The sequence below is a fragment of the Pseudopodoces humilis genome, chromosome 6, assembly GCF_049639895.1.
Source record: "Pseudopodoces humilis isolate 2021_Gansu_Grassland_sample_001 chromosome 6, ASM4963989v1, whole genome shotgun sequence".
In the NCBI taxonomy this organism is placed as follows: Eukaryota; Metazoa; Chordata; class Aves; order Passeriformes; family Paridae; genus Pseudopodoces; species Pseudopodoces humilis.
In genome coordinates, this window is record NC_142205.1 from 67431649 (window position 1) to 67453349 (window position 21701).

Here is a 21701-nt window from a genome sequence, read left to right on the forward strand (position 1 = left end):
CCAATACTTAATCAAAGAACAATCCAGATAAAAGAAGTGGACCTACACTGGTGCCATCAACTTACTGCTCAAGGACACAGCGATCACGTCCAGCCAGACACATCCTTCTCACTAACAAACCTCTCGCTTCTTAAGGCAGAGTCTAAGTTCCATGAATTTCAGTTGGCTGTTGAATCAATAAAATGGCTGAAGCACACAGAAAAAGCTCAGTATTCGAAAATATTTAAGGCTTCTGGGTCAACTACAGGAAACACCTTGGTGCCAATATCTCAGCAGAAGACTAAGTCCACACAAAACACACAATCCCAAAGTGCATGGAGTGCAAACACGTGTGGTATGCAATGTGTACGTCAGATTTGGCAGGTGTATCATTTCCCAGCATCTGTGTGTATGCAGGCAAGGCTAACACATTGTCAAGGACCTTTATTGAACTTTTAACACCCCTGCAAAAGGGCAACACTGTGCTCCAGCCTGGAATACAATAGCCATTATCGAGCATTCTTAGAAAACATTACATGGAACAAGCAGTCTGTGGAACATGTGCCACAATAAACCAAACACCACCACACAACCCCACAAAGTTAAGGGACAGTAACAGAAAGCAAGAGAGCACATTAGTCAAAAAACAAGGTCAAGGACCGAGTCAGCGAGTTTCAACAACTTGTAAATCAGCCTAAGTTTACCCCACAGAAGACTCTGCAGATCAGCTGGAAGAACAGATTAAGGAAAAAAACAAATACCAGGAGGAGGAACTTCTTTTGCGACTCCTCTAACACTAAGAAGGTTAAACATGACTACAACACTATGCTCACAATTCCTGATGTATGAGAACACTGCATAACTCCCCACTCTTGCATGATTTACAGAAATCATGGAACATAATCCAAGTGTACTGTCTAGCTTGAACACACCAGTGTTCACATCACCACACCAACTCCAAACATGGCACTTAACAACTCCCTCCCAAATGCTACCGTGTTCTTACCAGAACAATCCTTGGAAGTTAAGTCCTTACTTTCCAATGCTTGGAAGTAAATTCCCTTGTGACAGGCACCATTTTCCAGTTACTGCGTATGCAGACAATTTCACTAGGACTTGTCAGTGCAGCGATGAAGTCAGCTGAGGGTGCAGGAGTCCAACTCATCCAAGACCATTAACATTGATAGGGTTTGAGGCAAACCACAAAAGCTGAAAAAACCTTGTTTCTGGTGACTTTTCTACTACACTGCGTTATTTTCTTATTTACAGCTTTGATGCCCACATAATGCTTTAAACCCACTACCAGAACCAGTGATTGTCACACAACAGTTAAGTAACAGCTGGTCATTCCAGGTTTCATATTCGTAAGTACAAAAATTATTTTTTAACTCTTCTAGCACAAACAACATAAACTGTAAGCCACTTGGCAAACTGACACTAAACAAAACTCTCAAGCAAAGGACGGATACCTACAGATAAAGCACAGACTGCCCGTTTCTTTTTTTCTTTCCTGAAAACCTCTCACATAGGTATGCTTGTTTTTTAAAGAAATACATCTCTTACTGGTTTTTTTTCTTTTTTAAAGTTAAGGGAAAGGTACAAAGAGTAAGAAATCAATATACAAAAGTCCTGGAACTATCAGAAAAAAAAACATGTTAACTCCACAGGGTGGGGATTTGTAGGAGTCGGGGTCAGTGAGCTGAAATGAGGAACCATTGGTGGGCAAAGCAGAACAAAGATTTACAAAGCTCTTGAATACTCCCACCTATGAGAAAACATCCATTTTAGGAAAAGACTGAACTGTTACAGGCGGTTAATAACGGCATTTAAACTGACAAGAAGCAGTACTGGAATTGTTTTCTTCCTGTAACCACGAACTTAACATTTTACTACTCAGATAAAACTGTATTTACTGAAACAGATCGTTCAAACCGACTTAACATTCAATCCAACACCATCAATCACTGAACTGTTCAATATGTGGAGACTTCACAATCCACGATCCATAGCTGTGTTGCTCTAAGTAGCTCTGCAGCAAGCTCTTAGCTTCTTGGTACAACTGAGATTTAATCTAAAAAAAGAGAAAGGAAGAACCTTGAAAAATCTCAAGAATTATGGTTACAGAGATCTGCATTCTTTACCACCAAACAGGTAATAAGCATGAACACAGTAAAAAATGACACCTCTCCCTGTGCCAGCTCACCTTTGCCTCGTGGTATGTTGCAAACTGGAGCAGATCACCCCGTCCTGCTTCCCCGGCGAGCATCCTGAAGCGGCTGAACATGGCGGCCTTGCACAGGCGGCTGGCCAGGCAGGTGCCGCTGCGGAACGGGGAGCTGCGGGCAGAGCGGGGCAACAGGGATGGAACTCGGGAACAAACTCGCTACAAGGAGACTGCTCTGATCGTTACAGGGGCTTTTTCCCTCCCTCCTAACACTCTGTGAATGCCATCACACTGGAATTCATCTCAATTAGAATCCACCCCAATTAGAATCCTAATTAGTTTTATGCATTGTGAAAGCGAAAACATTTTTTATACTACAGGCAATGGACTACAGGGCTCTCCAATCAGAGAACTGTTCTGTTTGGTGTCTTGGTATCTCACTGTGAACTTACAAGATCTCTAAAACTTCACCTAATCACAGGATGCTTTCAGCTAACACAGGAGAGAACTTCTCTCATGGTTAAGAGCTGAATACTCCCAATAAACCAGCACAAACCCATTATTTCCAACAAAATGAAGATAAATGTGGACCTTTCAGTGGTTTTCCCGCTTAATCCATCCACAACTTCCAGGGATGCATCTGACAATGTCCAATTCAAGCTAAGTGACCACTGGTTCAAATCTGTTTGGACTGGCAGTGCAGCTTTCACCAAGTAAATATGAGATCTGTTGACCAGGTAAGGCACAGGAAGCTTTGAAATAAGTTCATCATCAAGACGCTGCTTTATGGTTATGTCCAGTCCTTTTGTATCCTTACAAGTTCCACTTCCTAGTAAACAGGACAAGATCAGTCACAAACAAGTGCATCAAATTAAGAAGCTAAAAATGCAGACATTTCTGCGTTCTTAATCTATTATAGTCGGTTTTTTCACGTAAAACTCATGTTTGTAAAGATCAGTTCCAAGATTCAATTCACAGAACAAAAATGATTTCCCACTTTCTTCTCTAGAGGCACTATTATTTTCATTGAATGCTTTCTTTTTTTTGAACCACTGTTTTTCACCAACTCTTTATGTTCCCTGCAGAAGACACCACCAAAACAGAACTTCAACCCTTCAGAATAAAAATATGCTGAGGAGTTTTCCCACATTACCTCACATCCAACAGCATTTCTGACTGCCTACTAAATAAATACACTCTGGTCCACTGCATCTCAAGGAACAACTCTGGAATTCTTCAAAGAGTTTGTGGCTTAGTTCATACTCTATAAAATGCAAACAAACTGTAATATGAAAACACACAAACTCCCCCCCACCTGGACTCTGCACTGAACGTACCCACAAGAATGTTGCTGATGTACACGGGTTCTATGAAGTGGCTCAGCAAGGCTCCCTGAAGACCAACCACCTCCCACTTGGTCAGCTTGTCACCAGCTGACATGCTGCTCACTCTGACAGTCTTGGGGGGACAGCAAACAGCCAGGTAAATCCTGCCTTCGAGAGCAACGTGCAGACTCAGCTCTTCACTGGCTTCGTAAGCAGACAGAGACTGGGGACCGAGATGCCTATGGCAGGACAAGAGAATGGATTTCAGTGAGAAAGCACTCTGACCAGAGATCACAGCAAGTGGCATCTCAATGCTGTTTCTCAAAAAAAAAATCATCAGTAGATCTAGGCCTTGTATTATCTTCAGTGTCTGCAATTCTTAGAAATACCAGACTGAGTGCCTAGAATACTGAAATCAGTATTTAAATAGGAAACAGCCACTTGATCTAATCTTAGCCACCAGTTGTGCACACATTAAAAAGATCAGCTGCAAACAAGCTGTCACTTTTTGTCTACTCGAACTGTAACAGAAGTTACTCATGAAAAGACAGCTGTAAGGTTCTTAAACTCTCCTTGAAAATGTACCTCACACTGTGATTCAAAATATTTAAACTACAAGATACAACACGTAAGGGAGACAAACCACTGGTTGTTCTGAAGCAGAACAGTTTTTCCCCTTAGTTACAAAGGGGTAAGACATCAAAGCAGAGCCTTTTGTTTCAATTCAAGGCTCTTTGTACTCCAATCTTGTAGTGCACAGGATGGCATTGAGTCACTACATCCACTTGCTCAGTGGTTAAATTTATGATTTAATATATTTTAACAGTATCCTGGGAAGGGGGTTAACAGGTTATTGTCTGTAATAAACAAAAGCTCATCCTATAACCCGTGTAGACGTTTTTGTATCATCACATTGAGCTGTATCTCATATTTATCACTACTACCCTGTACGTTAATATTCCCAAAACAAGATAATAACTAATCTTCACTTTATCTTGGGAAATGCCACAGTACTTACACCTCTGATTTTAACTGAGCAGTTCCTTTAGGAAGCTGGTTCATGTAGAGAGAGAGGGTTAAATTTTGCTTGAAGGTAAGCAGCTTCGAGCCTGGTACTGTGCAAAATATGGATCTCTCTGCCTTGGCTGGATTTTTGTTATAGAACAGCAAAAGATGCCTGTACAAGTATCTAAAAGAAAAATAAATTATATCTTACACAATGCAATGTAGATAGACGTTTACATTATTATGTATTATTTATCAGTTCGTACAGCCATAAAATTCAATTGCAGAAGTAAAGCTGCAATAAACTGGCTGCAAGGGAAGGATTTGCAGGGACATTCTCACCTGAGCAGGGAACGCCTGGCAGTGACAATGGCATGGCTGTCGTGCAGGAGCCTCCCACAGGACTCGAAGCGCCGGCTGTAGTTGCATTCTCCTGTCCCCAGAGCTACCACTTCATGCTGCCCACCTAAAACCACAGACGGCGGTAGGGTCACCTGGCCTGGCTGTGCCCACCAAGCTGCTCCCACGCTCTCAGTGCTTTGTGGGAACAGGTTTCCCACTCCCCAAAATTCACAGTCAAACCAGACTTGCCCTTTTCAATGATGAAGGCAGCCAGGGAACTGCCACAGCTTTGGTACTCAGTGTGTTGGGCAGTCAGGCGGTTGAACACTTCCTCAAGCATTTGTGAGAACTTTTGATAGATATGTTCTCCTCCTAAATGAAACAGCAGAATCCATCAAGACACAAATTCACAGGTAGGGGAAAAAAAAAGACTTGCCAAATTATAACCCTGAATGCATGGTGTAAGCACAACCACACGTACTTTCAGGATTCTGAAGATCCTCAGGATTAAATAAAGCTCAAGAACACCTTGATGCTTTTATCATCCATCATATTAACAACAGCTATAGCCCAAGTTTGATCACCTACTCTACACTGGCTCAAGCAAGGACAGAGAATCCTGTTTCTATTTCTATTACCTGGACTGGTGATAGAAATTCAAGCAATTTACTGAATCCAAGCAATTTACTCAAGTTGTGTCCTTTTGTAGAACCAGCCTAGTAATAGTTCTTAAAGCCTTCAAAAACATTTAAAACCACAGTAACAACATAGAAATCACAATGTATTAAAAGATGAAAAATTTTAAAAATAAACTATTTGCTGGGCAATTTGAACCAACAGAGGAAAAAATAGACCATTCCTTACCAGTCCTTGAAACACAAGCAGAGTTGGCTGGAGGTCGAAGCTCAGCAGGAACATAGGGAAAATCTAAGAATTTAACAACATTTTACAGTGGGATGGACATTCCTTATTTCTAAGCATGAATTTCACACTATTTCCAGCAAGTCAAACTTTCTAATTCTCTACTAATTTTATTTTCTGATTCTAAAGTCCTTGTAAGCTTCCAACGTTCAGACAGCAAAACTCAAAAGAAGATAAAATATTATGGCAACTGATCTCTGTTGAAAGCAGTATCTCAGTGGGGAACCCTTTTAGTCATCAAAACTCAAACCCACTTGAGATGTACTTCATGTTGCTGTACCTAATGAGTAGCAAATCAAGTGCCACAGGAACAAATTAATTCCTTTAGTATTCGTGGCATCAGCTATATATGTATTTGTTAAAACACAAATGACAAAAATAAAAAAAATTTCAGAACCAAACTACAGATTTTCCCCAAGGATTCAAAAAACCTGACAGAGGCTGATACTGATTTAATAAAACCACAGATATTTTGCATAGGACACTGTTAAGCCAACCATTTCAAGGTCCAATTACGTGTTGTTACAATATTTACCTGAATCTTCAAAAGACTTTTCCCCTGTACTTTCCAAGTTAAGTAGCTCAGCAAGAGCCAGTTTAGCTGCATTTAACTTCGATTCCTTCTTGTTCTTTCCCAGCCCAGTCTTGTAGCAAACACCATTTATCACAGCACAAAAGGCAAAATAAGGCCTTATGACATCGCCTTTAAAGGAGAAGAAAAAAAGCAGATGCAATCAGTGAAATTATTTTAAGGCACGTCATCCATATTTACATCCTTATACTAATTCCTAGAACAAATACAAGATAAAAAGGCAATTCTGGCAAAGTACAGCTCTTACCCCTCACCTCCCCAAAAAATTTTGCTGGCTTTTGCTTCAAGCAGTCTTCACAAAGTTCTGGTAACAGCAGTAACTAAACAAAATTCACCTGATCTACTTCTGTAGCACCTCATCACAAGAAACAGCTATGAAGGCAACAAAAGGGCAGCCAAACTCCAACATATGTGGGGGTAGTGCAATCAGCAGTAAAAAGTTTCAGCTGCATCAGCACCATCAAATCAACTCAGATAACCTCGAGGATAAGCAAATACTACTGAATTTGGTAGCAGAAGTATTTACCTGCCACACTCGTTTCTTTCAATTCAAGCTGCAGGTGGTGTATTTTGGCAAACAGATGCAAGGCAGACACTGGGTTTATTACTCCCTGTTTGTATCTTTCAATCAAATCCAGGTCCTTCTGTGAGGGAAGGGCTGAAAATGTGGTGTCGTCTGCTCCTTTAAAAAGAAAAGGTCCTTAAACAAAATTAAGGAGAGAACTGAACTCACAATGAAAGAGCTTGCAATAGATGCTTTTCAGATGCTTCTTAAAAAAGCAAACCAAAGTTTACTGTAGAGCATTACTGCTTTGTGCTGAACCCTACATTAGCAACAACAGCAATTCCAAAATGGTATGTACATCCTATTTTAAAAGCATCAGAGCTTTACTTTACTTTTACTTGTATTAAATCCAGTAATCTCTGAACACAGACAAGTATTAAAAAAAAAATACAACACATATCCCCCCCCTCCTGCCCCTTGTAAATCAACAATAATATCCAAGTTGCTAATGGCAGATACCATGCAGTGGAACCCGAGTTTTTTCCACACAAAGCTGTGCAGCAGTGGGACTCGCTGTTTTAAGACACTTTAAGAGTTTCAGTAACCACTGGATAGATAAAATCATCAGCTTCAGGGGTGTGATATACCCAAGCACAACCACTTCCCAGCCAAGAACTAAAATAAATCCTCACTTTTTAAGTGCCTTAACCTCAACACAACTACTTCAAAGTGACACAATTCAAAATACATCCTGGGACACCTCAAACTGTAATTAAAACCCTACATGACGTTATTTATGAAAATTCATGCAGCAGAACATATTCTGTATTTTGTCAATCTGCAGTACTTTTAATGTTTAACTTGAACTTTATAATTAGGTAATGCTGCAGACTCCACAGGTCACCCTACAGCAAATGGGTAACAAACTTCCAGCACAAAAAGACTTTAGAAGAGGAGGGACAAGCTTAAGGAGATGCTAAAGAAGTCATGTAACAAAATACAGCAAAGTTAGATAAGAAAAAGCAAAGTTACTTTTGACAGCATTAACAGCAAATCCCAGTGTATAAACTGCGAACTGTACCTAGATTTTTCATCACCCCGGGCTCACTGCACCTCATAGAAAGTGGAGGATTCAGCCTTGCAGTCACAGGCTCGGAGAGATCCTTTGAAATTGGCTGTCCGAGAACCTCGGGTGGTAAAATCTTCTCAGGTGCAAGGTTGAAGGTGAACATCGCTGCACCCTCAAAGCAGCCATTGCTGCTCGCCATTTCCGACCGACCTAAGGAAACTCAGCACCAAGGCTGCCAGTAGTAAAGACACCCTGCAAAAAAAAACCAAAACAACCAAGCCCACTGCAGTTCTCTTAGGTCAAGCTATTTCATAAGAACACAAGGAACAACTCACCCAGGGCTGGGGCAGAAGCCAGACCCAGTGTCCTTTCCCGCAGGGCGGTCACCTTTCCCTTTTATTAAACCACCTTCCCTCATGAGGAACACGGCTCTGCCCCTCGGAGGACACCCCAACTCCTCAAGCCACTCTTAAGGGAGTGAGGGGAGTCCAAGCAGCGAAGCTCATCCCTCTCCAGTTTCCAAAAAGAGCTGACGCTGGAGTTGAAGGGTTTATTACCTGCACCTGCTGCGCTCGTCCTGCTGTGGAGGGCTCCTCAGCGCTCACACCCCGCGGGCAGGCGGAGCACGCCCGAGGCCACACGAGGGTGGAGAAGCCGGGGAGCTGCGAGCCGCCCTGAGGCGATGGCCTCGGAGAGCCGAGCAGCCCAGACGCCTCAGCCCGCCGGGCCTTCAGTGCCGGGGCCGGCCCCTCAGAGCCCTTCCCGCCCTTTGCTGAGGGGCGCGGCCGAGGCGCGAAGCCGCAGCTGCGGCTGAGGGAGGAGCCGAGGGAGCAGCTGGGGCAGGGAGGCCGCCGCCCGCTTTTGTCCCTATGCGGCCGGCTCCGCTTCCATAGCGCTTCCCGGCCCCCTGCTCGCCTTCTCGGGCCGCTCCCAGCGGGCAGGGGCGGCAGCCGAAGCCGGCGAAGCACTGACCGGGAGCAGCCGCTTCCCCCATCCCAGCGAAAGCGGCGCGTCCCCGCTTCTTGGTCGGGGCGGCGCTTCCCGCCTTGCGGCTGCTTCCCGAGCCCCTGGCCTCTGGGCTTCACCTCACTTAAATCACACTCTGCAAAGTTACACTCTCTTCTTGTTGTTCAGCTTCCTTGATCAATACAAAAAAAGGGTCCTGTACAGTAGTTAAATTTTATTACAAGTGTAATAAACTTCATGATTTTTAGCACTAAGGCAATCACAGTTTCATAAGTTATATATATATATATATATAATTTACACCAGTCTACATTGACAAATCAATTACTGGTCACATCAACAAGGGGTTTGTGTTATGGCAAGTAAAATTTTAAGAAAATTCACAGTTAATCTGCAAGTATTGTAAAGATGCAGGATCATATTGCACATCATAAAATGGACGCTGAGGAGCAGATTTACAGTGTTCCAGCTATTCCTTCCCAGAATATACATTGGTCGTCATCATCATCATCATAATCATGCAATAACTTCAAATACAGAATGGTATCAAGTACCACAGTAAACAGTTACTCACAATGTAAGTTTTAAATAGAGTAGCAAAAAGCTGTTAGGTTTCTCTTTAAACCATATTTAAGTTCTTAAAATATAATAAAACACTTTGATAAAATCAAATGGAGTTAGGGTTGTCACATTGTACTTTTAATATTCTTCTTTGTCTTTTCCTTTCTTTTCCTTTTCATCCTGTAGTGCAGTACCAAGTTTCTTTATAAGGACTGACAAAACTTTGTCCAAAGGATCCATGACACCACGCTGCAGCCACTTAGGGATAGTAGTCCTTGCGTGGTGAAAGCCCAGCTTTTGGAGGATGTAGTCAACACCAACAGGATCAATTTTTCTCCCAGTCCAGGATATTAATCTAAAAAAGCAATAAATAGACATCTCAGTCTCAAATATATAAATATAGGAAACAGGTATTTGTATATACAAAAAAATCCATTTTCGCCAGCGTTGCTTGTGACCAGCTTAAATCTAACAGGCATTGTTTTGAACTTAATTTAGACAGATAAGCTCAAGATGATCAATAGAACATCGTCTCAAAGGAAGAGTATGCTTAAGGAGGTGAAAAACCTGACTGATATCAATGAGTTTAAGTTTACTGCATCCTAATTCAGAAGAGCCTCTGACAATGCCTTTAATCTGCATAAATTCTAATCCAAAAATTAATGCATAGCAGAAGAGACTGCAGCTAAAGGTGCTTCCTACCTGAGCGTGGGTTCCAAATGCCAGGTATTGCACATAAACTCCCTCCAGTCAACTGTAGTGTAGGTAATGCTTTCCTCTGCCTCTTTGTCAGTGGAGCTGTCCTCAAGGACACCAACAGAGTTCTTCTGCCCTGGACGAGCAGCCAAAATGCGAGGAGGAAAAATTGCTACAAAGGGGAGAGAGGAGAAACACCAGTCAGTCACGAGCAGCTCACTTGGATTCTTTTTGTACACAGTTTAAATAAAACAAAAGCACAAGTCTCAGCAAAAAGAGAACTACCTGATGTTTCCAGAATTTCTGCAAAAGACCACATATTGCTGAAGAATGGACATGCCAAATTTAAATGCTGCAACTGAACATACTGAGGTAGAAAAGTAAATAATTCTGAAATCAGAAAAAATGCATGTCTTGAAAGGGATCCACCGATGAAAGCATTGCAATAACAATAAAACTTTCTAAAAGTTTTCATCTGCCTGTACTGTCTTATGAAGAGAAAGTAAAACACCAGGTGTCAAAATAGGAGCATGATTATGAGTTATAGTATTTATTGTCAAATGAATGCCAGATTGTCAGACAAGTGTTACTTCATGAATGACAACTCACCTTTTTCTTTTTCTTTTAGGTAAGCAGACACCAAGTCATGCAGAAACATGATCAGTTCAGCATCCATAGTCACACAGATGTGGTCTGTAAATTCAGTTACGACACTGCATTCCACCTTGGGTTTAACATTTGTATCTACAGTCAGATAAAAACAGTATTAATACACAAGTACATACAGTAAGTCTAAAAGTTCCTAGAATTTGAATGCAGATCATTTAAAAATAGTATTTCTTTCATTGAACCAGCAACTCTTGAGAGGAAGGACCAGAGTTAACATTTCAGTAAATATAAGGAAACCAACCCTATGAAAACAGTCAATATAGCTGAAATGTTCATATTAATTTCTCTTAGCAAGTTTTCTTTTATAGTGACCAGTGTCTGCACTAGATCTTCACTCTCTCAAAATAATTTCCTCTACATTTTACTACAAAATGTTATCTTTTCTTGCAGATCTGCAGCAATTCTCAGATTAAATCCTCTTATCAGCACACTACCTTTGCCTTTAACTCCTAATTGATGAGAAATAGTTTTCGACAAAGAAAAAAAAATAACTGATTATGTTTTACTGCACCTTGTAATGAAGGCTCCTGGGGCTCTTGAACATGAATAGATTTAAAATCCAGCTGCATCCTTGGCAATGCAAAAATGGTTTCAGTTTCATGGTTGTAACTGGAGCCACCCCTGAAGCCACTTAACAAGCTTGAGCTTTTCACTGTCGTGCTGCTCTCTGGGTTGTTGGCATCAACATTCCGAAGCAGGTTCAACTCTACAGGAACAATGAGACATGTTACATCACAACAAGGCAAAAAAATTAAGAAGAGTCACTTGTAAAACTGCTGCTGTATGATTACTGAGAAGATTTTTGTCTTTTATTCTGCTCCCAAAAGTATGGCTAGAAAAGGTCAATCAAGTTTGCTGTTTATACACTTGAGATTTAGCAGCTTTTCAACAGCTCCATCTGCAAGCAGATAATCCCCAGACTGAATGGACCTGACTCGAACCTTCATTCCTCGTGGCTGTCACGTAGTTGAACCACTCCTTCACACTGGCAACTCCATGGGGGGGATTTTCGTGGCGGCGCCGCGTTATCTTTGTGATGGTGGCCATGGGGCTTTCCAGGGCCCCACAGGGCTTGGTGACCATGGTGTTATGGCCCAAATGAAAGTCCAGGGTTTGCACAATGTACGTGGAGTGTTCACTGGTACCTGCATTGAAAGTGTGGGCACCGTGGGGTGGGAGAGGAAAAAAAAAAGGTAAAAGCAGCTTAGTGAGAGTAGTGGAATTTTCTCTCTTTCTTCTACATGTATTTAATATGAATAATTAGTGTGCCAGTGGAATAAAAGCTAGTGTAAAGCTTGCAAACAACAGAGAAATTAAATCCTCAGTAACCACAGACAATAAAATTTCACAATATTAACACAAATATGAGCAATAAGATCATCAAAATTCATCATGCAGCTAGAAAGAACAAATATGCACACACATAATTAAAAAGCCAGGCATCCACTTGATAGGCTCATCATCAGGATCATATCCAGTACATTTGAAAATGTACTTTGCATTATTCCAGAGATAAAGCAAATTGTGGTAAAGATGTGGAGGGAACAGATTATTTTTAGATAAGTAGTATATTTTTGGGAAATATTCTTGATTCAGACAAAGAAAATAAATTTTTCTTTGATTTCTTCCTATGTAATAATACATCATTAAAAACTCATTTAAAGAAATTTGGAGAAATGAGTAAACAGTTTAAATTACCATCTTCCAAAACTTTCTGGGCTTCAGTCCAAAATGCAATATTGGGTTCTTCCAGGTGAAATAAGGCCCATGATTTTGAGCGGAAATTAGGTCCATGAAAACAAGCCAGGGTCATATGGTTCCCGTGCAGGCTCATGGATCCTCCAAATTGCATCCCATCTTCTGGCAGTGGCATCTGGAACAGGGATATGTGGCACCCAGATACCACCTTCAGAACTCCTGGCCAGTGGCGATGATGGGCTGCATCCAACACTGCAGAGCAAACATGAACAACAAATCTCAGGCAAGATATGCCAGCAATTACTTCTGTATTTGTATTTTTAATAAAACATGGAATTATGAGTGATATTTTCTTATCTATTTCACTGACACTATCTCCTAGGTAATTTTTGCAATTAAAACATTTTAATTTGGGGAACATATTGATTTTGGGTTGCGCTTACATTGCTCGTGTGAGGTTTTCTCTAGGTTGTTTGCCATCGTCTTGGGAGGGAGATAAGGAACAGGCCCCCAGGTGGACAGAGCTCGCTTGCTTGTATCAAACTGCTGAGTGAAGAACTCCTGGAGTTTCATTCCTATTTTTATCAGGTCTGGTGTAGTTGACCTTGAAATCATCACTTGGAAGATATCCCATTTCAAGTCCCCATGGACAAATATCTCACTAGATATTAAAAACAGCAAGAAAATCAGAAGTTAATATATTTCCTACTGACAACTAAAAAAAAACCAAAAACATAACCAAACAATGAACCCTCTGCATTTTAGAAGACACTTACTTGGCTGGTTAGCAGTACTGGACAGAAGACATTTGACATTATCAAACATCATACATTTTAAACACAGGAAATATTATTACCTTTTATCAGTCATGCTCGAATCCAGATTATTATACAGATTAATCTTCCATTCATCCTGCAGTTTAAGATCAGCATTACTGAAGATTCCCATTAGGATACTGGATCCCATATAGTCAACACGTGCTTCAGTAGAACCCATAGTGATTTCAATTTTATGATTGGGCTGTTGGTTTGGGTGTTCAGAAATATGAGCTGAAATAGAACCAAGGCAATACAGAAATACAGAATTAAAGAGATCAAAGTCAGTTCTTCCAGTGATATCACCTTTACTGACTGGATCATATGCTAACAGCAGGAGGCTTTCCAACTTACCCACCATCTCCAGGGTGTTAACATCTATGGTACCTCCAACAACTCCCCCTCTGGAGTCAAGCTGGGATCTTCCCAAGCCCACAGACATGCTGATTTCCCGATCTCTGCTACTTCCCACAGACAGACGGCCCTGGCTTTTCAAACCGCTGGTGGTCCACCTAGAACAGAGGTGGAAATAGATAACAACTTTGCAGGTAGTCGAAAGAGAAACTGATTATTATCTACTGGAAAGCAGTAAATAACATGGTTTAGGCATATGTGACTTCAGGATTAAGCAACTACAGTATTCATGAGGGGACTCGCAGTTCAAAACTGAAAAGGGTAGGATTTTAAAGCTAAAAGGAAACAGACTGTTAACAGTCTGTGGGGAAAAATTGGCTTTTTGCCCTCAAAACACCCTCAGTTGTTAAAATAATGCTTGATCATAGTTTATACTTACGTAGTATTGCCCATTACATTGCTCATATTCATTTGAACATTTAATTGTTTTAGGTTCATAGCAAACACAACCAGTGTTTCCCAGGGTGTTCCTTGCTGGCTTCCAGCTTTGTTTGACTTATTAAATGGAGTTGATGTTTTTGAGAGAGTATCTAAACAGGAAAAAAAAAAAGTAGACAAAAATTTCAATTTAAATTATTCCACATGCTAGGAAAAACTGGCAGAATATATCCATTGTGAATATTACAAAAGGACTGACAAGCACAATATTTAAATAGCACAAAACCATGAGAGAAGATAAGTGAGAACTAGAGGATTTGCATTAGTTGTCATAGAAATTGACTCACTGTACACACACAGATAGTGAAATTTTATGGATAATATGCTAGCAACTTTCATTCATCCCTTTTAGGCATTTTCCCTTCTCTGAGCCATTGACTCCCCAGTGCCAGGCACTATGGAAAAGAATATTTTGAAAGTGGTAATGACATACTTCTTTCATTCAACTGATGGAAATACTTTATTAAAAAAAATAAAATGCCATTATCTACTCACCTCTCTGAGGCACTGAGGAGTCAGAGACGCTCCTGGACCTTGTGACAGCTGGAGATTTGAGGCTGTGAGATGCTGTCCCAGGTGACATACTGCTGCTGGCACTGTGCTCACTGAAAACATTGGGTGACTGTGCCATGTGAGTGAAGGAAGCAGACTGGCAGGGCTGCTCCCATGTCCTACAGTATGCTTTCCTTGAGGATTCAGGAGAAAGGTGCTGGCTTACTCCTTCAATTGAATCTGGGGTGCCAGGGCCTGATGCTACTGGAGAAAAAGCAACACAGGAAATACAGAAAAACTATTTCATTTGTGTCTAACCACATCCTCGTGTATACTAAGAAGAATTGGGAGAGTGTCCAAATGTATTTCATTTCCTATCAAATATCTCTGAGTGACTGCATATGGAGTAAATCATAATATATTTACATCTATTCAATAATATGACAAGGGTAATAAATACTTTAAAAATTCCTACTGTAACCCTTTATGTAACAAGTTATTTTGTGATAAGCAGCAGTCTCCTACCTGGCAGATTTATTGTCTGATCACCCAGGAAAAGCCTTCTGGCAATGCTTCTCCTGTACCAAGCCCTGGGAAAAGCCAGGATCTCACTGAGGCGGCGCATGTCATATTTGAAAGAAGCAGATCCTATGTCACAGACAGCTGAAAAAGCACATGCACACAGCTGTAAATTCCCAGTAATAACAGGTCTTGGTAACCAAGTCAAATTCTCTTTCACCTACTAGTATTGTCTCTGCTGTCATGAAAAAATAGTTTACTGAGGTGTTGCTGTTTCTCCAAGTCCAACATTAGATACAAATGCATTTCATAAAGACACGCTAGAACCCAAGAATACAGATTATGTTGAGTCCTGCTTGTGTTGGATGTGCCTCAGACTCATCACGGGAAGATTTTAATGGCAGATCAATCACAACCATCCTGTTGTTTGCCCAGTAAGTCAGGATCCCATGTACAGGGGCAGAAAATAAATACATAGATCTTACACAAAAAAAACCTGCCAAGAGTAAAGTCCATCACTGGAACAGCAGCTCTCTAATTAGCTGGGATCAAAATGAAAGAAGCATTTACCCGATATGTTGATCAATGTGGTGTCTATCTTGCTGGTAGCTTTGCTCGCCGACTGACTCTCAAAAAAGGAGGAGCCTCCCGAACGCCTGATCCGTGACAGGCTGACTTTCACAAACTCCAGGTTGATGCTCAAGGAATCCTTCCGGCCAGTGACCGAAGTTGGCTCCTCATCCACGTTCCCTGGAAGCAGGAAGGAAACATTTTCATCTTCTGTGATCCTTTCGAAGCTGCAGTTCAGAAACCCATGCCACACCTGAATAATGTTCATAAAAGCAAACAAAACCTTGTTCCGTACCCAAGGCTCCTGATCCAGGGGTTAGCACGGTAACAGCTGACTTTTGTTTTCCAGCTCCGTAGGGATGGAACACGTAAAGGGAGAAGTCAGACATGCAGGCAGTAAAGCTCAGGCCTGAAGAGCTGCTGCTGGAAGTCGTCAGATCCGACTGACTGCTGCTGTGCCTCGTCCTGCCCAGAGGGCTGCCTAGGCCAGGTGATGAACCTGGAGTCATTTTTTTGGGGACAAAAAAAATCAGATTTTGAAAGCATTTTCAAACATGAAATAATACTGAATGTTAACAGCAGTATTAAACAGACCAAATGCACTTCAAATTATGCCCTCTAGCAGCAATAAAGCTTAAATATTTTGTGTATAGAATCAACATTCATACCCATGTTACCTGGTGCTCCAGATTTACTAGCTGAATTCTTTAGGCTGCTCTGTGAAGTATTGCCACCAATGGACACACTTTCTGATGGGTATGTTGTGCCTAAAGTCTCCAGTTCTCCTCGGTTGGAAGAGAAAACAAGATCCAGGGAAGGCAACTTCAGCATACATTCAACTCTGGATACTGGCAAGCAGCTGAACTTGATTTGAGAGGGCTGAGAGGAAGAAAGAAAATAAAGCATTCAGAAGGGATACTTGAGTTTTTATTCTTTAAAAATCAAACTTAGAAGCATGGATTGTTTAAAAGACAACTTGACTAAAGCAAGTTACTACCCTTGGTGTTGAGTTAAAACCTCACCTGGACTCGTACATAAACCACCACATCTACAGGGAAGGAGGAATATGCTGATGTTGAGGATGATACGAGGGATGTTGTGGACTCTTCTAAGGGATCTTGTATATCAAACTGCCCCATGTCTTCATCCTGGGAGCTAACAGCTTTTAACAAGTACAAGAACTCATTAGAAAGTGGAATTTGAAGGGAAAAGCAGCTCAATTCCAAAAAAAAGCAGAGTGCCAGAATACAACAATGCAACTGACCTGTGTAATTCCTTTCAATGGGTGTGATGGGGATGGTTTCAAGGGCTTTCTCCAGGAAGTCCAGCAAGCAGGGGCTGATCACCATCTCCTCTGGCAGTGACTGGAGCGCGACCCACGCGTAGAGTTTAGCAGTTTTCACTCCACCACTTCCTTTCCCTTTGGCTGCAATATTGAAAAGATACATTTGTCTAAGGTAATACCACTGATAAACATTAGAAGACACTTCATAACTTATCAAGCTGTGCCCTCTAATTTTCTCTATCATCTGAAGAGCTCTAGATCAGGTCTGCTAGAAGAAATTAAGTCATTAAGTTTTCACTTTGCCAAAATAACCATTAGTCTGTAAGGCTTAATTGTATTAATTCCATTGCTCATATTCTCAACCAAGCACTCTGTTGTCATTGTCGACACCTCACTTTGTAGAAAATAGCACTGAAAGCAAACACAGACAGCTCTTCTCCCAGTGCAAAGTAACTGCAGCTGACTGGAAATGAAAATGGTATTAGGAAAAACAAATGCACAAGTCTGGAAAGAATGTCAGTTTAAATAAAGAAAATACATCAAAAAATTAAACTTGCAAATGGCAAGTCCTACTATATTTATGCACAGAATGACTAAAGATTCTAAACCATAATTTTTGAAAACTTGGAACTAGCCAGTATAAACCAATAAAAAGGTTACTTTCTTGTAAATTTGTGAAAGAGGAGTCTTGAATCCATGCTCATCAAAATATCAACATCCAAAGAAGATATTAGTACCAGCTCACTTACTGTCTCTATGCAATATAGCTATTAGAATGAATATACACCAATGCAGACATAGATTTAAAATTCTCCAAGAAAAATATAAAAATTAACTACTATAACAGAGATTAAAAATCCTTTCATTTGCTAGAAAAAAAAAAAGCACTGACTTTTCATTCTGTGCAAAGGTTTCTGCCTCATGTCTCTGACTACATTGTCCTATCTTACTTTTACTGGAAACCAAAGAGAATACAAGTTGGTCTCCATTCCAGAGGAGTGGTTTCCTGAGAAAAAGTACTATTAAAAAAATAAATAGTATAAACAACAATAAAAGTGTTTCAAAACCATTCAGGACTAATAAATACTTATAGAAATACAACTTTTAAAGAAATGAAGCAATTACAACCAAATCTCTAATTCTGGGGAGGCATTTATGTTATCATACAAAGTGCAATTTCCACACCAAATGCAGAGCTTACAGACATTCAACCAGCAGGACTCAGTACCTGGACACAATGTGGGAAGAATTTAAAGGCAAAGATTAGAAAGAAGATTGAGTAGAGAACAAAAGTGTAGCATAAACCACTACACAACATCTGGTAATCATAAAGAAGATGGCCACCTAAAGGAGTAAGAGCTAATGCTTCAACAGCATGAGAATTGATGAAGGTATCCCCATTTCACTGTTCTCTCCCAGCATCTCCGGTGATTTTATAAGGCAAAACCCACAAGCACAAGTTCCGGTTATTCATTTTGCTTGATCATCAATTTTGACAAAATTTTGGCTTTGTGTTTAAAGTAATATTAAAAAGCCAAAGGAGAGAAGAGTGAAAGTCTCAGAAATTGGAGATGCGATCTACATGCCTCTGGATCTGACATGAGGTAGCAACAGCCTGCTGCTTGAAAACAGGAATCACTGGAGACAAAACAAAGCTTGTATTAGAGCTCATCTTACTCCAAATCATGGCTATTTAAAGGCCTTCAATGGGAGAGATATTTACAGATATTTACCCTTTGCTTTCTGACATTCTTTTAAGTGAAAACTGGGAGAAGGCAGTGACAGCCCAACACTGGGATATGGTGACTGTGACAAAAATATTACTGAGATTGGTTTGGCAAACAATGTCTGAAAATGCAGCTTTATCAAGTGCATTCTTGCTTCTGGGGTCATGTTTGTGCAGTAAAGTCAAGCCTGGATAAACACAGTGCTCCAGGTAAGGGGTAGCCAGATCTAAAGGCAGTAGATTACACCAAGGAAAAATATATCCATGAAAGGTTCAGAAAGTTTGTCTATAAGTACCTGATGGGATGGGTGGGGGTTGGGGAGGAAGTAAGGTGTTAGTCTTGCTGTGGATAGTGCTAGAGAGAGGAGGAGATGTGGCAGTATCTTTCATACCATACAGCTTGGACTCTTTGGAAAGGGTGCGTGGCAAGGAGGATCCTCGAGAAGTGTTTGGTGATTCAGTCTTTAGAGTCTTGGAGTTGTAGTGCAACTGGAAAGCAAAGCAAGATCAAGTTACTTCACACAAAGAACTCAATTTCTGTACAGCCATTTGGTGTCACTTCTTCCCTCTAAAACTCATTTCTTCTCATTATTTACAGAACTGTCACTGCCAGGTACACTACGTTCCAATTCACATCCTATACACAAAAAGAACTGAAAACTCAGTAAAAAAATTAAATATAGATAAATTAATAAATCATTAAAAAATTCAACAAAACACAGAGAATCAGAAGAAATTCATTATTTAGGAACACTGTCTAAAGCTTGTTTCTCTCTCTGTTACATCACATGCATCCTGTGCCACCTGTACACACAGCCTCCTTTCTGTCTTAATGTGTGGTGGCACTGTTCCACTACTAAACACAGGCATACAGAAACTGGCATAAAAAAATCAAAGTAAGATATTCCAGGAGTTCACACCTCCTCTAAGTGCACAGTAGGCTATTACTGAGAACACAGAACATAACAGAAGTTGTAGAAGATCTTTAGTTACTCCTGAATTTGATTAAAAGCAACAGGCAGGACCTGAGGCGTAACTGTTATCCCTGAAGACAGCCTGGAATACTGGACATGGACACACATAGTACTTCCACACTTAAAGACTAGAAAAGCCAAGCTGTATCAAGTGAGGAGCATTTGATTTATGGCATTGCCTCAACTGAAGTTTTCCTTCAGTAGTGGCAGGTTTTTCCCTGTTCTTACTCCATTAGGATTTCAAGTCACAAAATACAAGGACATTTGTGTGGAGATCTTTTCATGCTAGGATACAGAAACAATGATTAAAAAACCAAGGGAGTGAACAGTTTGACTGTTGGAGAGAAAACATCGATTTATCCCTTCATTTTACCTTTACATCCACCCCAGGAATATAAAACACTGTTGTTTCCACATCACTGGATTTTGTCTGCAGAGATGATGGCACTTTCTTGCCAGCAAGTAAGTGAGTAGTAGATGCATAATTAGTTTGAAATTTCTTCTTTTTTGAAGGGGACTCCTGATCCAAACTCCTGGAACTCCGATCATAGCTTCTGAAATAAATACACTCAGGTTATTAAAGTAATTTCCTGCATCACACTGGGCCAGTACAATTGCAACTTATGGTGCTGGTAATGAACTAACGCACACATTTCTTACCTTCGCAAACTGATATCGTCATGCTCTTGCTGGAGCATCGTGGGGTGCAGCACACACTTCCCACAATCAATTTCAACCCTGATATCAAGCTCAAAGTCGATGTTTCTCTCCGTGGTGGTGCCAGTGACACTCCTGTTGGTGGGTGTAGTTGGCCAGCGCTCGGTGAACAGCTGGTGCACAGCAGCAAAGCCCGTGGCTTTCTTGCGAGAAGTGCTCCTGCACAGGCACAGGTGGGGGCCAGGTATCAGCAGGACATTTACCTCAGCAGGGGCTACAAGGCATTCCCAAACTATGTCCACACTTAAGTGTATAATCTTATAGAAACCTTTTTGGAAAAGGCCTTATCTGATATGCAGCAGTACAGTGACACACCTTGCATTAACATGTTACATTTCTCAATATAGGGTAGTACAAAAAACTGAGCTTTTCTTAAATTCTCAATCAAAAAAGGAACAAAAATATATAGACACAATACCTTCCATATTTCTAAGTATTACATGCAGTTTCTGGAATTACACCCTGTTCTCTGCCTCAAAAACCTCACTTTCCAAGTTCTTTTATCCTGTTCCAAGCCCTGAAATCTCTAAGTTACCTCCTTTTCCAATCAGGATCCCTCCTTCCCACACAGTCACCTCTAGTGGACACAACCTCACCTGCCTTCCACACACACACTTGAGCGTATTCAGTACTTCATCAGCAACAGAATTTGTAGCTTTGAATTCAATATTTCAAGTTTGAGAGTACTGAAATTACTGAAAGTATATTCAGGTGTCTTCTCAATTTCTGTGTTGTTCCTCAGGACAGTTTACTTACGGTGGTTTCCTATAAAAATAGGTCCTCTCCCTTTCATGGTCATCCTCCTTCTCCGAGTCCTCGCTGCTGGAGGATAAGCTGTCATCCCGGCGTCCCTCTTCAGGCTGGAAGGGAATGCCGGGTGAGAAGACAACTGGAGTTTTGGGTGAACCAAATACCGAGCATGAGCCTTCACTAGTAGATGAGTAATGGGAGGGACCATCAATAGTTACGGACAAAAGGTCCATTTCTGTCTCCTCTGGAAACTGATTGTGAAAAGACAAAAAGATAGTAAATTTCCACAGATATGATTTCCACCAAGAATGCAGTAGGTAGATCTGGAAATAAAGAAGCAAGAGTGTTATGAGAAACTCTCACTTCTGAGTTCCTCATAACACGGAGAGAGCAGGCAAAGGAATTGCAAGAGGGATTATGAAAAAGAAGGGAATGAAAGCTTGGCGGGGAGACCTTTGCCATTGCCTAGTGATTGAGCTCAGCCTGGTAGAAAAAGACTCATCATGCTC

At 40.9% G+C, this 21701-nt stretch overlaps 2 protein-coding genes across 15 annotated transcripts in view; both read right to left on the reverse strand.

The window, feature by feature from the left end:
* Positions 1–403: 403 nt before the first annotated feature.
* On the reverse strand, positions 404–8619 carry ADAD1 (adenosine deaminase domain containing 1). Of its 5 annotated transcripts, none has more exons than XM_005530894.2 (12): positions 8460–8619; positions 7915–8154; positions 6855–7010; positions 6272–6439; positions 5680–5742; positions 5065–5187; positions 4816–4939; positions 4487–4657; positions 3481–3707; positions 2735–2972; positions 2183–2315; positions 404–2050 (listed from the first exon to the last, which is right to left on the reverse strand). In XM_005530894.2, the coding sequence occupies exons 2-12, from the start codon at positions 8099–8101 to the stop codon at positions 1937–1939; spliced, it is 1704 nt and encodes a 567-aa protein (XP_005530951.1). In that variant the 5' UTR covers positions 8102–8154; positions 8460–8619; the 3' UTR covers positions 404–1936. The 5 variants fall into 5 exon arrangements, with proteins under 5 accessions (XP_005530951.1, XP_087912665.1, XP_087912668.1 ...); XM_088056539.1 differs by having other exon boundaries at positions 6855–7028; XM_088056542.1 differs by lacking the exon at positions 8460–8619 and adding an exon at positions 8238–8358 and having other exon boundaries at positions 6855–7028; positions 7915–8134.
* A 448-nt stretch (positions 8620–9067) lies between these two features.
* The window catches only part of BLTP1 (bridge-like lipid transfer protein family member 1), an 86699-nt gene continuing 74065 nt past the window's right edge, over positions 9068–21701 (reverse strand). For 5 of the 10 annotated variants that reach the window (XM_088055935.1, XM_088055936.1, XM_088055940.1 and 2 more), the window contains 21 exons: positions 21199–21443; positions 20386–20601; positions 20099–20279; positions 19048–19240; positions 17005–17166; positions 16763–16902; positions 16418–16619; positions 16036–16239; positions 15741–15920; positions 15177–15314; positions 14655–14915; positions 14101–14251; positions 13662–13819; positions 13349–13541; positions 12936–13153; positions 12493–12744; positions 11736–11939; positions 11306–11500; positions 10735–10869; positions 10132–10297; positions 9068–9784 (listed from right to left, as the gene is read on the reverse strand). In XM_088055935.1, coding sequence (XP_087912061.1) covers positions 9568–9784; positions 10132–10297; positions 10735–10869; positions 11306–11500; positions 11736–11939; positions 12493–12744; positions 12936–13153; positions 13349–13541; positions 13662–13819; positions 14101–14251; positions 14655–14915; positions 15177–15314; positions 15741–15920; positions 16036–16239; positions 16418–16619; positions 16763–16902; positions 17005–17166; positions 19048–19240; positions 20099–20279; positions 20386–20601; positions 21199–21443 — 4011 coding nt within the window. In that variant the 3' untranslated portion in view covers positions 9068–9567. The remainder of the gene's footprint in view (positions 9785–10131; positions 10298–10734; positions 10870–11305; positions 11501–11735; positions 11940–12492; positions 12745–12935; positions 13154–13348; positions 13542–13661; positions 13820–14100; positions 14252–14654; positions 14916–15176; positions 15315–15740; positions 15921–16035; positions 16240–16417; positions 16620–16762; positions 16903–17004; positions 17167–19047; positions 19241–20098; positions 20280–20385; positions 20602–21198; positions 21444–21701) is intronic. The other 5 variants (XM_014259628.2, XM_088055934.1, XM_088055941.1 and 2 more) reach the window with 3 other exon arrangements.

What these genes read in the sequence shown, in the direction of transcription:
- ADAD1 (XM_088056539.1), bottom strand. Translation starts at nt 8,101, where the DNA reads ATGGCGAGCAGCAATGGCTGCTTTGAGGGTGCAGCGATGTTCACCTTC. An exon ending in TGCTTGTGTTTCAAGGACTG is followed by an intron (nt 5,188 to 5,679) that starts GTAAGGAATGGT and finishes TGTTTCATTTAG; the next exon opens with GAGGAGAACATATCTATCAA. An exon ending in TGCCTTCATCATTGAAAAGG is followed by an intron (nt 4,940 to 5,064) that starts GCAAGTCTGGTT and finishes CTGTGGTTTTAG; the next exon opens with GTGGGCAGCATGAAGTGGTA.